This window comes from Oenanthe melanoleuca, chromosome 25 (genome assembly GCF_029582105.1).
Source record: "Oenanthe melanoleuca isolate GR-GAL-2019-014 chromosome 25, OMel1.0, whole genome shotgun sequence".
Lineage (NCBI taxonomy): Eukaryota > Metazoa > Chordata > Aves > Passeriformes > Muscicapidae > Oenanthe > Oenanthe melanoleuca.
The window spans coordinates 3,654,273-3,670,371 of record NC_079358.1 but is presented as its reverse complement, the minus strand read 5'-3'; the positions used below and the strand labels follow the sequence as shown (position 1 = coordinate 3,670,371).

At 55.1% G+C, this 16,099-nt stretch overlaps 1 protein-coding gene and 1 long non-coding RNA gene across 3 annotated transcripts; both read left to right on the top strand.

Annotated features, from left to right (window-relative positions):
• The first annotated feature begins 156 nt into the window (after positions 1-156).
• On the top strand, positions 157-14,806 carry SNRNP70 (small nuclear ribonucleoprotein U1 subunit 70). The gene is made up of 10 exons (XM_056510242.1): positions 157-255; positions 985-1,142; positions 2,202-2,264; positions 2,576-2,630; positions 2,733-2,797; positions 3,127-3,189; positions 4,382-4,463; positions 11,429-11,530; positions 12,866-12,953; positions 14,175-14,806. The coding sequence occupies exons 2-10, from the start codon at positions 996-998 to the stop codon at positions 14,779-14,781; spliced, it is 1,272 nt and encodes a 423-aa protein (XP_056366217.1). The 5' UTR covers positions 157-255; positions 985-995; the 3' UTR covers positions 14,782-14,806.
• LOC130262961 (uncharacterized) lies at positions 8,729-10,290 on the top strand. 2 transcript variants are annotated; one of them, XR_008842202.1, is made up of 4 exons: positions 8,729-9,109; positions 9,516-9,778; positions 9,980-10,080; positions 10,184-10,290. It is a non-coding gene; the product is annotated as an uncharacterized LOC130262961 (long non-coding RNA). The 2 variants fall into 2 exon arrangements; XR_008842201.1 differs by lacking the exon at positions 8,729-9,109 and having other exon boundaries at positions 9,483-9,778.
• Positions 14,807-16,099: the final 1,293 nt, after the last annotated feature.

The window sequence follows — 16,099 nt, the reverse complement described above, 5'->3', positions numbered from 1 at the left end:
TAACAACGGCTGGTTAAACCACGCCCATAGCAACGAGTGATTAAACCCACGCCCATAGCAACGGCTGGTTAAACCACGCCCATAGCAACGGTTAAGCCACGCCCACGACGACCCCTCACGTTGGCTCCGCCCCTTTCGGCCCCGCCTCAAGCAGCCGTTACCGGCCCCGCCACTTCCGCCGTTGCGTCACTTCCGGCGGGCGCGCATGCGCGGGGGGAGGCGCGCGCGGAGCGGCCGGGCCGGAGGGAGCGCGCGGTGCGTGAGGGCCGAGGGGACGGGGCTGAGGGAAGCGGCGGGTTCCGTGAGGGGAAACGGGGCGGGAATGGCCCGGGAGGGAGGGGGAGAGGCTGGGGGGGCTGTGAGGGGGTGGGGGGGGCGCTGCCGTGAGGGCTTGGGGCGGGCGGGCGGTGTCGGGTGTGGGGGGAGGGGTTGTGAGGGGGTTTGGGGGTCTCGGTTTGGTTATGGGAGGGTCTGGAGGGGTTTTTTGGGGCTCTGGGGTGACTGAGAGGGATCCAGGAAGGATTTTGGGGGAGCCCAGGGTGGGTTGAGGGGATCGGGGTGGGTTTTGGGGGGTCTGGGGGGGATTATTGGGGGTCTGGGGGTGGTTGTGTGAGGGGAAAGTGGCCCAGGAAGGATTTTGGAGGAGCCCAGGGTGGGTTTTTGGGGGTCTGGGAGTGCCTGAAAGGGACCCAGGAAGGATTTTGGGGGAGCCCAGGGTGCGTTGAGGGGATCGGGGTGGGTTTTTGGGGGTCTGGGGGTGGCTGGCGTGAGGGGAAAGTGGCCCAGGAAGGTTTTCGGGGAGCCCAGGGTGGGGTTTTGGGGGGAGCCCATGGTAAGATTTTGAGGGAGCCCCGGGTGGGATTTTGAGGGTCTGTGTGGGATGAAGTGTCTGCACTGAGGGAGGAGTTGGGGTGTTTTGGGTGGGGGGCTCTGGGGTATTTTGGGTGGGCTCAGGGGGTGCTGACCCTCTCTGTGCCCCCCCAGAGCCCCTCAGGATGACGCAGTTCCTGCCCCCCAACCTTCTGGCCCTGTTTGCCCCCCGGGACCCCATCCCATACCTGCCCCCCCTGGAGAAGTTACCCCATGAGAAGCACCACAACCAGCCCTACAGCGGCATCGCGCCCTACATCCGCGAGTTCGAGGTACCCCGGGGACACAGAGAGACACAGAGACCCCCAAAACCCCACAGAGACCCCCAGAATCCCACAGAGACCCACAGAGACCCCCAGAATCCCACAGAGACACCCAAAACCCCACAGAGACCCCCAGAATCCCACAGAGACACCCAAAACCCCACAGAGACCCTCCCAAAAACCTCAGACAGAGCCCCAAAACCCCACAGAGACCCCCCCAGAATTACAGAGACCTCCAAAATCCCACAGAGACCCCCCCAGAATCCCACAGAGACCCCCAAAATCCCACAGAGACTCCCAGAATCCCACAAAGACCCACAGAGACACCCAGTATCCCACAGAGAACCCCAAAACCCCATAGAGACACCCAGAACCCCTCAGAGACCCTCCCCAGATCCCTAAAATTCCACAGAGACCCCACAGAGACCCCCAGAATCCCACAGAGGCTCCATAGAGACCCCCACAATTCCACAGAGACCCCCCAGAATCACACCCAGAGCCACAAAACCCCACAGAGACCCCACACAGACCCCTAGAATCCCAAAGAGATCCTCTCCAAATCCCTAAAATCTCACCCAGAGCCCCAAAACCCCACAGAGATTCTCCCAAAAACCTCACACAGACCCCTAAAATCCCACAGAGACCTTCCTAAAAATCCTACACAGACCCCCAAAATCTCACCCAGATCCCCAAAACTCCACACAGATCCTCCCCAAACCCCCAAAATCCCAAAGAGACCCCACAGAGCTCCTCCCCAGACCCCCAAAATCCCACAGAGACCCTCCCCAGAGCCCCAAAATCTCACCCAGACCCCCAAAACCCCACACAGGCCCTTCCCTAGACCCCCCCAAAACCCCACACTGACCCTTCCCAGACCCCCAAAATCCCCCAAACCCCACACAGACCGTGCCCAAAACCACCCCAGACCCCCATAATTCTCCCCCAAATCCCCCTGTGCACCCCCATAACCCCATCCTGGACTCCTCCCAGACCCCATAACCCCTCCCCAAACCCCCTCCCCACCCCCAAAACCCCCTTGGACCCCCCAAAACTCCTCTGTGTCCCCAGGACCCCCGCGATGCCCCCCCGCCGACGCGCGCCGAGACGCGCGAGGAGCGCATGGAGCGCAAGGTATGTCCAGAGCCCCCCAAAACCTGGGGAGAACCCCCCCAAAATTGGGGGCAGCTCCCCCCAGAAGAACTCAGCCCCTTCCCCACAGCTCTGGGAGTGCTGGGGGGGTCCCCAAAACTGACACCAAGGGGGTGTTAACCCTTAAGTTTCAGCTCTTCCCCAATGCAGAGTTTGGCTCATCCCTTCTGGGTTTTTGGGGATTTTTGGGGTTCCCCACAGATTTTTGGGGGGCTGTAGGTGGATCCTGTGGGTTTGGGACCCCCCTGAGGTCACCCCACTCCCCGTTTTTCGGTCTCTTTGCCCCCCAACAGCGGCGGGAGAAGATCGAGCGGAGGCAGCAGGAGGTGGAGTCCGAGCTCAAACTCTGTGAGTTGGGGGAGGGTCCTGAGGGGCTGGGGAGGGGTCCTGAGGGGCTGGGGAGGGGTCCCCCATTTTCCTCTGACCCCCCTTTTTCCTCTCATCCCCCAGGGGACCCCCACAACGACCCCAACGCTCAAGGAGACGCCTTCAAAACCCTGTTTGTGGCCAGAGTGGTGAGTGCTGGGGGGAGGAAATTCTGGGGGTACCACCCCAATTTTGGGGGGGCTCACACCCACTTTTGGGGTTTCTTCACATCCTTGGGGGTTTTCTCACAATCTTTGAGGTTTCTTCAGGCTGTGGGGGTTCCTCAGTTTTCTATTTCTGGGTTCTCCCACTCCCAGTCCATGAATTTCCCTTTAGTCTGTGATACTGCCCCTGAATTCTTTTTAATTTTGGGGTTTTTTTTAATGGTTCTTTTCGGTTTTCCCAAATTTTAGGGGTGTCTCCCAAATATTCCAGGATCCTCCAGTTTTTGGGGTCACCCTCTTGGTTTTTTCCCCAGAATTACGACACGACAGAGTCGAAGCTGCGCCGAGAGTTTGAGGTGTATGGGCCCATCAAGAGGGTGAGTGGGGGTGTCACCCCCCAAAAACAGCCCCCCAAAAACAGCCCCCAAACACTTCTTGCTGTCCAGGGAGGTCACACCTGTCCCCAAACCTGATATTTGGGGTGTCACACCTGTCCCCCAACCCCTGATTTTTAGGGTGTCACAGGTGTTCCAATTAGGGTGTCACACACCTTGATTTTTAGGGTCCCACACCTGTGCCACCACCCCCTGATTTTTGGGGTTTCCCACCCATCCCTCAACCCCCATTTTTGGGACGTCACACCTGTTCCCCAGCCCCTGATTTTTGGGGTGTCTCACCCATCCCTCAACCCCTGTTTTCGGGATGTCACACCTGCCCCCCCATCCCCCGCTTTCGGGGTGTCACACCTGTGTCTACACACCTGTGCCACCACTCCCTGATTTTTGGGGTGTCACACCTGTCCCCAGCCCCCATTTTCGGGGTGTCACATCTGTCCCACACCTGTACCCCACTCCCTGATTTTTGGGGTGTCCCACCCGCCCCCCAGCCCCTGTTTTTGGGGTGTCTCACCTGTCCCACCACCCCCTGATTTTTGGGGTGTCCCACCCGCCCCCCAGCCCCCCTTTTCAGAGTGTCTCACCTGTCCCACCACCCCCTGATTTTTGGGGTGTCCCACCCATCCCTCAACCCCCATTTCCAGAGTGTCACATCTGTCCCACACCTATCCCCCACCCCCTGATTTTTGGGGTGTTACACCTGTCTCTACACACCTGTCCCACCGCCCTCTGTTTCTGGGGTGTCCCACCCGCCCCCCAGCCCCCGTTTTCAGGGTGTCTCACCTGTCCCACCACCCCCTGATTTTTGGGGTGTCCCACCCATCCCTCAACCCCCATTTCCGGAGTGTCACACCTGTCCCACACCTGTGCCCACCACCCCCTGATTTCTGGGGTGTCACACCTGTCTCTACACCCCTGTGCCAACACCCCCTGATTTTTGGGGTGTCACACCTGTCCCTACACCCCTGTCCCACACCCCCTGATTTTTGGGGTGTCACACCTGTCTCTACACACTTGTCCCACCACCCCCTGATTTTTGGGGTGTCCCACCCGCCCCCCAGCCTCCGTTTTCGGGGTGTCTCACCTGTCCCACCACCCCCTGATTTTTGGGGTGTCCCACCCGCCCCCCAGCCCCCGTTTTCGGGGTGTCTCACCTGTCCCCCCGTCCCCCCAGATCTACATGGTGTACAACAAGCGCTCGGGGAAGCCGCGCGGTTACGCCTTCATCGAGTACGAGCACGAGCGGGACATGCACTGTGAGTACCCCCACACCCCCCCCTGCACCCCAAAACCCCCCAAATCCCCCCAAATTCCGCATGTCCCACCCCCCTCCCGCACCTGGGGGGCCCCTGGGCCGGGAGCCAGGTAAGTACGGGGGCGGGGCGAGCGGGCGTGGTCAGGCCAAGGTACAGGTGGCCAAAGACCTTGGTGGTCAAGGGTACAAAAAAAAGGGTCAGGTGGCCAAACTGCAGGTGGACAGTGGCCAAGGTGTAGGTGGCCAAATTTACAGGTGGTCAGGGCTACAGGTGGTCAAGTTTTTGGTAGACATGGCTACCAGTGGCCAAGGTGTAGGTGGCCAAATTTACAGGTGGTCAAGTTTTAGGTAGCCGTGGTTACCAGTGGCCAAGGTGTAGGTGGCCAAATTTACAGGTGGTCAGGGCTACAGGCGGTCCAGTTTTAGGTTGCCATGGCTACCAAGGAAACAAGGTGGCCAAACTCTAGGTAGCCAAGGCTACAGGTGGCCACAGGGCAGGTCACTGCTCAATTCCAGGTGGTGGCCAAGGCTACGGTTGACCAAGGCTACCGACAAGCAGAGGGACAGGTGGTGGCCAAGGTACAATCGGTGGCCAGGACTGCAGGCGGTGGCCAAAGCAGAGGCAGTTGGTGGCCAAGGCTCCAGGTAGCCAAACTACAGGCAGCCAAGGATGTGGTTGGCCAGTGGTGTGGTTGACCAAGGCTACAGTTGGCCAGTGGTACTGTTGCCCAACCTACAGTCCTGTTGGTCAAGGTTATCATTGGCCAGTCACCCATTGGTCAAGTGTCCAGCTGGCCGAGCCTGTGGGTAGAGCTCCCATTGGTCAGCTGTCCATTGGGGTTGGCCAACTGTTGGTCAGTGCCATTGGTCAACTGTCCATTGGGGTTGGCCAACTGTTGGTCAGTGCCATTGGTCAGCTGTCCATTGGGGTTGGCCAACTGTTGGTCAGTGCCATTGGTCAACTGTCCATTGGGGTTGGCCAACTGTTGGTCAGTGCCATTGGTCAGCTGTCCGTTGAGGTTGGCCAACTGTTGGTTAAGAGTCCAGCTGGGCAGGCCTGTGGGTAGAGCTCCCGTTGGTCAGCTGTCCATTGGGGTTGGCCAACTGTTGGTCAGTGCCATTGGTCAACTGTCCATTGGGGTTGGTTGACGCCATTGGTCAACCTTCCATTGGTCACCCACCCATTGGTCAAGCGTCCAGTTGGTTGAGCCTATGGATAGAGCTCCCATTGGTCAACTGTCCATTGGGGGTGGTCAGTGCTGTTGGTCAGCCTTCCATTGAGTTTGGCCAACTGTTGGACAATGCTGTTGGTCAAGTGTCCATTACTGTTGGTCAAGAGTCCAGCTGGCCAGGCCTGTGGGTAGAGCTCCCATTGGTCAGTCTTCCATTGAGGTTGGCCAGCCGTTGGCCCATCCTGCGGCGCCGCTCTCTCTCCGTTCCTGTCTCTCCATCCCTGCACCCCCTCGGGGCGGGCGATCCTGGGGTGTTCCGCTTCCGGTTCCTTGGGTGTTCCGGTCCTGGGGGTTCCCCAGGTCTGGTTCCGGATGTTTTCCGGTTCCGGGGTACCCCCACTTCCGGCTCCTGGGTGTTCAGGTGGTGCCTTAATTCCGGTTCCTAGGTACCGTAGTTCCGGTTCCTAGGTACCCTAGTTCCGGTTCCGGGTGTGTCCCATCCCGGTTCTGGGGATGCCCCAGTTCCCGTTCCGGTGGTGCCCCGGTTCCTGGGTGTCCTGGTTCCGAGTGTGTCCCATCCCGATTCCGGGTGTGTCCCGGTTCCGGGGTGCCCTAGTTCCGGTTCCGAGTGTGTCCCATCCCGGTTCCTGGTGTGTTCCGGTTCCGGGTGTGTCCCATCCCGGTTCTGGGATTCCTTAGTTTCGGTTCCGGGTGTGTCCCATCTCGGTTCCGGGTGTGTCCCTGTTCTGGGATGCCCTATTTCCGGTTCCGGGTGTGTCCCATGCCGGTTCCGGGTGTGTCCCGTTCCGGGTGTGTCCCGTTCCGGGTGTGTCCCGTCTCCGCGTGCGGTGGGGGGGGAAGGACGGACGGACGGCCGCCGGTCCCGGGGGTTGTATTAACACTGTTTTATTGTCACTGCAGCCACCTTTGTGATGGCTTTTGCCACTGCTGGCTTGCAGCTGATCCTAATGCTCCCCCCTCCACACCTCAGTGTATGGTTGGTATAAGGGTTTGTATCCTGGTAAGACACGTTTGTACACCCCAAAAACCCCAAAAACGGAATGAAACCACCTCAGCGCCGTGGGGGGGGGGATGGGGAGGAGCTGTGAACCCCCCCCCGCCCCTCCCCCACCAGCGGAGGAGTTTGGGGGGCTGCATTTGGGGACCCCCCTCTGCTCCCAGCCGGGCGTGGCCGGGCTGGGGGTGCAGGGTGGGACCCCCCAAAACCCCCGAGGTTCAGCAGCAGCACCCCCAAACCCCCGCCATTAATTAGGGACCCCCCCCTCCCCCTTCTCATATTTTTGGGGAGGGGGCTCCTCACAGCGCCCCCCCCCCCCCCCACCCAGCGCGGGCAGGGAGCCAATCCCAGAATTCCCAATATTCCCAAATTTTCCTCCCTCCCCACCCAAAACATCCAGCACAGTCACGGCCTCAGTCTCTGCTGAGGTGGGGACATGTGACCCCCCCCCCCCTTTTCCCCCAAAATTTTGGGGAGGGGCCCTCAAGGTGCCCCCCCCACCCGTGAAATTTGGGTGATGAGGCAGGACCCCCCCCCAGGCCCGAGGAGGAGGAGGATGAGGAAGGGTGGGGGAGGCTCTAAGTGCCTCCCCCCAAAAAAAAAATTTAAAAATTTAGGGACCCCCCCAAAAAATAAAAAAATTTAGGGACCCCCCCCAAAAAATAAAAATTTGGGGACCTCAAAAAAAAAAAAATTTGGGGATCTATCAAAAAATAAAAATTTGGGGATTTCCCAAAAAAATAAAAATTTGGGGATTCCCAAAAAATAAAATAAAATAAAATAAAAGTTTGGGGACCCCCCCAGGAGGCAGGATGTTGGTTTAGGGCAGGTCCCTTATTTGGGGGAGTGGGGTCGGGTTTGGGGGGGTGGGAATAGGTGAGGGGGGGGCTGAGCCCCCCCCCCCCAAAAAGGGGAGCGACCCCTCCCCCGGTCCCAGCGACCGAGGGGGGAGGGGCAGGGAGGGGAGGGGCTAAAAAGTATAAAATAAATAAAAAATAAAAAATTAAAAAGTGGCGTTTTTAGGGGGGCTGAGCCCCCCCCAAACCCACTTAACCCACTCGGGGGGGGCGGGGTTAATTCGGGGGGGGGGGGTCCCAAAGGGGCGGGGGGGGCTCGGAGTCGGTTCGGTGTTGATTTTTTTGGGGAGGGGGAGGGGCGTGAGGCAGGACGGGTCTCAGGTAAGGCCCCAGCGCCCGGCCAGGAGCGGCTTCGTCTGGAGGGGCCCCCCCAGCCCGGGGGGGGACACGGACCCGCCCCCACCGCGCCCAGGACTCGCAGGGACACGGGGGAGGGGCGGGGGGGGAGGGGGAGGGGCTCGGCGGGTGGGGGAGGGGCCGCGTCCAGTGGTGGTTCATTTATTTTTTTTTTTTTGGGGAGGGGGGTCCTGAATTGCAATGAGTGCCCCCCACCCAAAAAATAAAAATTAAAATGGGGAGGGGGTTCCTGAATTGCAATGGGTGCCCCCCACCCCAAAAAAAAAAAAATTAATAATGGGGAGGGGTCTTGAGTTGCAATGGGTGCCCCCCACCCAAAAAAAATTAAAATGGGGAGGGGGTTCTTGAATTGCAACGGGTGCCCCCCACCCAAAAAAAAAAATTGAAATGGGGAGGGGGGTTTGAATTGCAAAGGGTGCCCCCATCTAAAAATTAAAATGGGGAGGGGGTTCCTGAATTGCAATGGGTGCCCCCCACCCCAAAAAAAAAAAAAATTAAAATGGGGAGGGGGGTTTGAATTGCAATGAGTTCCCCCCACCCAAAGAAAAAACAATTTAAATTTAAAATGGGGAGGGCGGATTTAAATTGCAATGGGTGTCCCCCACCAAAAAATAAAAATTAAAATGGGGAGGGGGTTCCTGAATTGCAATGAGTGCCCCCCACCCAAAAAAAAAAAAAAGATAAATAATTGGGATGGGGAGGTGCAGGTAAGGCAGCCCCCAAATTGAAGTGGGGGTGTTGTTAAATGGGTGAAAAAATCCAAAAAAATTTGGATGGGGTGAATGTACAGGAGAAGAGAGTGAGACCCCCAAAAAATTTAATTTGGGGGGACAACCTACAGGTAAAAGGTGACACCCCCCCAAAAAATTAATTTGGGGGGGCAATGAGCAGGTAAAAAGGTGACACCCCCCCAAAAAAATTTAGGATGGGGGTGAATATACAGGTGAAGGGGGTGAGACCCCCAAAAACTTTGATTTGGGGGGCAATGAACAGGTAAAAACGGTGACACTCCCCAAAAATTTAATGGGGGGGGACAGTGTACAGGTGGAGGGGGTGAGACCCCCAAAAATTTGATTGGGGGGGGCAATAAACAGGTAAAAAAATGACACCCCCAAAATGATGTGTGGGGGTGAATGTACAGGTGAAGGGGATGGAACCCCCAAAAAATTTGATTTGGGGGGGGCAACCTACAGGTAAAAAGGTGACACCCCCCAAAAATATTTTGGACGGGGGTAATGTACAGGTGAAGGGGGTGAGACCCCCAAAAATTTAATTTAGGGGGACAATGAACAGGTAAAAATGGTGACACCCCCCAAAAAAATTTAATGGGGGGGTCAGTGTGCAGGTAAAGGGGGTGAGACCCCCAAAAAATTTAATTTGGGGGGGCAACCTACAGGTAAAAGGTGACACCCCCAAAAAATGAGGTTGGGGGGATGGATGTACAGGTGAAGGGGGTGAGACCCCCCCAAAAAATTAATTTGGGGGGGCAATGAACAGGTAAAAAAGATGACACCTCCCAAAAAAATTAGGACGGGGATGAATGTACAGGTGAAGGGGGTGTGACCCCCAAAAATTTAATTTGGGGGGGGGGGTCAGTAAACAGGTAAAAAGGTGACACCCCCAAATGATGTGTGGGGGTGAATGTACAGGTGAAGGGGGTGGAACCCCCAAAAATTTACATTTGGGGGGGGCAATAAACAGGTAAAAAGGTGACACCCCCCAAAAATGAGGTTGGGGGGGGTCAGTGTGCAGGTGAAGGGGGTGAGACCCCCAAAAACTTTGATTTGGGGGGGCAATGAACAGGTAAAAAGGTGACACCCCCCAAAAAATTTGGATGGGGGTGAATGTACAGGTGAAGGGGGTGAGACCCCAAAAAATTTTATTTTGGGGAGGCAATGAACAGGTAAAAATGGTGACACCCCCCAAAAATTTAATGGGGGAGGGTCATTGTGCAGGTGAAGGGGGTGAGACCCCCAAAAATTTAATTTGGGGGGGCAACCTACAGGTAAAAGGTGACACCCCCAAAAATGAGGTTGGGGGGATGGATGTACAGGTGAAGGGGGTGAGAACCCCCCAAAAAATTAATTTGGGGGGGCAATGAGCAGGTAAAAAGGTGACACCCCCAAAAATATTTTGGACGGGGGTAATGTACAGATGGAGGGGGTGACAGCCCCAAAAAATTTAATTTGGGGGGGCAATAAACAGGTAAAAAAAGTGACACCCCCCCCAAAAAAATTTAATGGGGGTTTCAGTGTGAAGGTGGAGGGGGTGAGACCCCCAAAAATTTAATTTGGGGGGGCAATGAGCAGGTAAAAAGGTGACACCCCAAAACCAAGGTGTTGGGGAGGGGTCACTACAAATAGATTGAGACCCCCCCAAAAAAAAAAAAAAAAAATGGGTCTGGGGGGGTCAAAACCAGGTAAAGGAGGTGACCCCCCCAAAAACCCCCCAGGTGTGTGTGGGGTCTGTCCAGGTGAAGGGGGGACACCCCCAAAATTCTGTGGTGTTGATTTAGGGGAGGGGGTTTAATTTTATTTATTTTTTTTTATTTTATTTTTTTTGGGGGGGGGGGGGTCTCACAATTTTTAACCCACTTTTCTTTCCAGCCGTGGCATTTTTGGGGTGAGGAGGGGGCAGTCCTTAAACACACCCCCAATTTAAATTTTAATTATATTTTAATATATTTTATATTTTTAATTTTCAATACTGGAGCTGTCACAGGAAAAAATTTGGAGTGGGGGGGAAAGGACGGGATTTTAAAAAAATTTTCTTTATTTATTTATTATTTTTATTTTGTGGGGGTGGTATTTCATTCATTTATATATTTATTTATTTTGGGGGGTGGGTTTGTTTTTAAACTTATTTTAAAATTCATTTATTTTTATTTTGGGGTGGGATTTTTTATTTATTTAAGTTTTTTAAAATTTACTTGTTTTTGTTCTGGGGTGGGATTTTTAAAAAAAATTTATTTTTAATTTTTATTTTGGGATGGGATTTATTTATTTATTTGTTTTTATTTTGAGGTGGGTTTATTTTTTTATTTATTTTTAAATTTAATTTCACTTTGGGGTGGAATTTTTTATTTATTTTTTTAAAAATTTATTTCTTTTTATTTTGGGCTGGGATTTTATTTACTTATTTCTTTTTCTTTTGGGCGAGCTTATTTTTTTTATTTATTTTAAAACTTATTTTTATTTTGGGATGGGATTTTATTTATTTATTTTTCTTTTAGGCTGGAATTTTTTTTTTATTTATTCATTTCTAACTTACTTATTTTCATTTTGGGCTGGGATTTATTTTTTATGTATTCACTTAAAAATCTATTTTATTTTACTCGGGGATGGATTTATTTATTTATTTATTTATTTATTTATTTATTTATTTATTTATTTAAATTTTCATTTTGCAGATTGTAAATTTTTTAATTTTTTTTTTTTTTTTTTTTTTTTTTTTTTTTCGGGGGAGGGGGTGGCGGGGCTGCTCTAACCCCACCTCAGCTGACCCCCCCCTCCCCTCCCCCACCCCCCAAACCCCTCGGGACCCCTCCCCAAATATTTTGCAGCCGCCTACAAACACGCGGACGGGAAGAAAATCGACGGGCGCCGGGTGCTGGTGGACGTGGAGCGCGGCAGGACCGTCAAGGGCTGGCGGCCCCGGCGCCTGGGTGAGACCCCTCCCCTAACTAACACCCAAAAAACAATCTGGGATGGTACAGCCCCAAATTTGGGGCTTTTTTCCCCAAAAAAATCGGGTTTATGTGGGATTTTTTAGGGGTTTATTTGGATTTTTTGGGGTCAGTTCGGGGTCACTTTGGGGTCAATTTTGGATCAGTTTGGGGCCAGTTTTGGAGTCAGTTTTGGGTTAGTTTTGTGTCAGTTTTGGAGTCAGTTTTGGGTTAGTTTTGTGTCAGTTTTGGGGTCAGTTTTTGGGTTAGTTTTGGGTTAGTTTTGTGTCAGTTTTGTGTCTGTTTTGGGGTCAGTTTTTGGGTCAGTTTTGGGTCAGTTTGGGGTCAGTTTTGGGTCAGTTTTGAGGTCAGTCTTGGGGTCACTTTGGGGTCACTTTGGGGTCCCCTGACCCCATTTTTCCCACCAGGGGGAGGTTTGGGGGGTGTCAGTTTGGGGTCACTTTGGGCGTCAGTTTTGGGGTCTCATTTTTGGGGTCCCCTGACCCCGTGTCTCCCTCCAGGGGGAGGTTTGGGGGGGTCAGTTTTGGGAGGTCAGTTTTGGGGTCCCCTGACCCTGTGTCTCCCTCCAGGGGGAGGTTTGGGGGGTCACTTTGGGGTCAGTTTTGGGGTTACTTTGGGGTCACTTTGGGGTCACTTTGGGATCCCCTGACCCCATTTTTCCCACCAGGGGGAGGTTTAGGGTGTCACTTTGGGGTCAGTTTGGGGTCAGTTTGGGGTCACTTTGGGGTCAGTCTGGGGTCAGTTTGGGGTCAGTTTGGGGTCAGTTTTGGGGTCTCACTTTTGGGGTCACTTTGGGGTCAGTTTTGGGGTCACTTTGGGGTCAGTCTTGGGGTCACTTTGGGATCAATTTGGGGTCAGTCTTGGGGTCACTTTGGGGTCACTTTGGGGTCAGTTTTGGGGTCACTTTGGGATCACTTTGGGGTCAGTTTTGTGTCAGTTTTGGGGTTACTTTGGGATCACTTTGGGGTCAGTTTTGGGATCACTTTGGGGTCAGTTTTGGGGTCACTTTGGGGTCAGTTTTGGGGTCACTTTGGGGTCAGTCTTGGGGTCACTTTGGGATCAATTTGGGGTCAGTTTTGGGGTCACTTTGGGATCACTTTGGGGTCAGTTTTGTGTCAGTTTTGGGGTCACTTTGGGGTCAGTTTTGAGGTTACTTTGGGGTCACTTTGGGGTCAGTTTTGGGGTCACTTTGGGGTCAGTTTTGGGGGTCAGTTTTGGGGTCCCCTGACCCCGTGTCTCCCTCCAGGGGGAGGTTTGGGGGGTCAGTTTTGGGGGGTCAGTTTTGGGGTCCCCTGACTCCGTGTCTCCCACCAGGGGGAGGTTTGGGGGGCACCCGGCGCGGCGGCGCCGACGTCAACATCCGGCACTCGGGCAGGGACGACACGTCCCGCTACGACGAGCGGTGAGCGGGGCTGGGGGGGCTTGGGGGACCCCTGGGACACCTTGGGGACCCCTGGGACACCTTGGGGACCCCTGGGATGGAATTTGGGACCCCTGGGACACCTTGGGGACCCCTGGGACACCTTGGGGACCCCTGGGATGGAATTTGGGACCCCAGTGTCACCTTGGGGACCCCTGGGACACCTTGGGGACCCCTGTGACACCTTTGGAACGTTCCCCTGGGGGGTTTGGGGGGCATTGGGGACCCCCAGTGTCACCTTGGGGACCCCTGGGACACCTTGGGGACCCCTGGGATGGGCTTTGAGGGGCTTTGGGGACCCCTGTGAGACCTTGGGGACCCCTGGGATGGAATTTGGGACACCCTGGGATGGGCTTTGGGACCCCTGTGACACCTTGGGGACCCCTGTGACACCTTGGGGACCCCTGGGATGGGCTTTGGGACCCCTGGGATGGAACTTGGGACCCCTGTGACACCTTGGGGACCCCTTTTGTCACCCTTGGGACCCCTAGGATGGAATTTGGGACCCCTGTGTCACCTTGGGGACCCCTGTGACACCTTTGGAACGTGCCCCTGGGGGACTTTGGGGGGCTTTGGGGACCCCTGGGATGGAATTTGGGACCCCTGTGTCACATGTGGGACCCCAGGATTGGCTTTGGGACCCTCTGTCTCATTTTTGGGGCCCCCAGTGTCACCTTTGGGACCCCTGGGATGGAATTTGGGACCCCTGTCACCCTGGGGACCCTTGGCGGTCTTTGGGGACCCCCTGTGACACCTTGGGGGACCCCTGGGATGGGCTCAGGGACCCCCAGAGTCAGCTTGGAGCGGGTCAGGGACCACCAGGACACTTCTAGGACCCCCTGGGATGGGTCAGGGACCCCCCAGAACACCTGAGACCCCCTGCAGTGGGTCAGGGACCCCCATGAGACCCCCTGGGATGGATCAGGGACCCCCAGGACACCTCTGGGACCCCCCTGGGATGGGTCAGGGACCCCCTGGGATGGATCAGGGACCCCCTGGGATGGGTCAGAGCCCCCCGGTGATGGGTCAGGGACTCCCTAGGATGGATCAGGGACCCCCTGGGATGGATCAGAGACCCCCTGCAGTGGGTCAGGGACCCCCAGGACACCTCTGGGACCCCCCTGGGATGGATCAGGGACCCCCAGAACCCCTCAGAGACCCCCCAGACCCCCTCACCCCGCTCCTCTCCCCCCCTCCCCTCAGGGACCGGGAGCGGGAGCGGGAGCGCGACCGCCGGGAGCGATCCCGGGAACGGGAGCGGCGCCGTTCGCGCTCCCGGGAGCGGCGGCGGCGAACGCGGAGCCGCGAGAAGGAGGAGCGGGAGCGGAAACGGGGCGGGAGCCGCGACCGCAGCAAGGACCGGGAGCGGGAGCGCGACCGAAAGCGGCGATCGCGATCCCGCGACCGAAAGCGCGACCGGGAGCGCGACAAGAAGGAGGAGGGAGCGCTGGAAGGGCTGGAGCCCCCCGAGGAGCTGGGAGGAGGAGGAGGAGGAGGAGCGGGGGGAGAGGCGGGAGCCGAGGGGATGGCGGGGGAGGCGGCGGAGAAGCGGGAGCGGGAGCGGGAGCGGCGGCGCGGGCACCGGGAGCGCGAGCGGCGGCGGGAGCGGGAGCGGGAGCGGGACCGGGAGCACAAGCGGGAGCGGGAGCGGCGCGAGGAGCGCGGGGCCGGCCCGGGGGGCGGCGAGGGGGGCGAGGCGGGACCCCCGGGGGGCGAGCCCGAGCTGTTCCTGCCGCCCGAGGGGATGGCGAGCGGCGACGGCTACCTGGGCGCGGAGAACGGCTACCTGCTGGAGCCGCCCCTGGAGTGAGCGCCGCCATTAAAGGGTTTTACTGGAAACGCCGGGAGGAGATTTTGGGGGTTTATGGGGGGGTGGTTCGGTTTTTGGGGGGTTTTAAGTGGGAATTAATGCACAAAAAATGGAATTTTTGGGTGGTTTTTGGGGGGTGGTTCGGTTTTTGGGGGGCTTTAAGTGGGGGATTAGTGCATAAAAAATGGAGTTTTTGGGTGGTTTTTGGGGGGTGGTTCGGTTTTTAGGTGGGGGAATTAGTGCACAAAAAAATGGAGTTTTTTGGGTGGATTTTGGGTCTTTTCGGGAGTTTTTTGGGTGTTTTTTCGGGAGTTTTTTTGGTGGGTTTGGGGTTTTTTTTAGGGATTTTTTGGATGGTTTTTTGGGGGGTGGTTCGGTTTTTGGGGGGTTTTAAGTGGGGGAATTAATGCACAAAAAATGGAATTTTTTGGAGGGACTTTTTTGGTGATTTTTTGGGTGGTTTTGGAGTTTTTTGGGTGTGTTTTGGGAGGTGGTTCGGTTTTTAGGGGGTTTTAAGTGGGGGAATTAGTGCACAAAAAATGTTTTTGGGAGGTCTTTAGGTAGTGAAATTAGCGCAAAATAAGATTTTTGGGGTGGTTTTTTGGGGGGTGGTTCGGTTTTTGGGGGGCTTTAAGTGGAGGAATTAGCGCACAAAAAATGGAATTTTTGGGTGGTTTTTGGGGGGTGGTTCGGTTTTTAGGTGGGGGAATTAGTGTACAAAAAATGGAGTTTTTGGGGGGATTTTTTGAGTGGTTTTTTGGGAGTGGTTCGGTTTTTGGGGGGTTTTTAGGTGGGGGAATTAGTGCACAAATAATGGAATTTTTGGGGAGATTTTTTGGGTGTTTTTTTGGGGGGTGGTTCGGTTTTTGGGGGGTTTTAAGTGGGGGAATTAATGCACAAAAAATGGAATTTTTGGGTGGTTTTTGGGGGGTGGTTCGGTTTTTGGGGGGTTTTAAGTGGGGGAATTAGAGCACAAAAAATGGAGTTTTTGGGGGGATTTTTTTGGGTGGTTTGGGGGTTTTTTTAGGGATTTTTTGGATGTTTTTTTGGGGGGTGGTTCGGTTTTTGGGGGGTTTTAAGTGGGGGATTAATGCACAAAAAATGGAATTTTTGGGGGGATTTTTTGTGGTTTTTTGGGTGGTTTGGGGGTTTTATTAGGGATTTTTTGAGTGTTTTTTTGGGGGGTGGTTCGGTTTTTTGGGGGGTTTTAGGTGGGGGAATTAGCACACAAAAAATGGAGTTTTTGGAGGGATTTTTTGGTGATTTTTTGGGTGGTTTTGGGGTTTTTTTTAGGGATTTTTTGGGTGTTTTTTTGGGA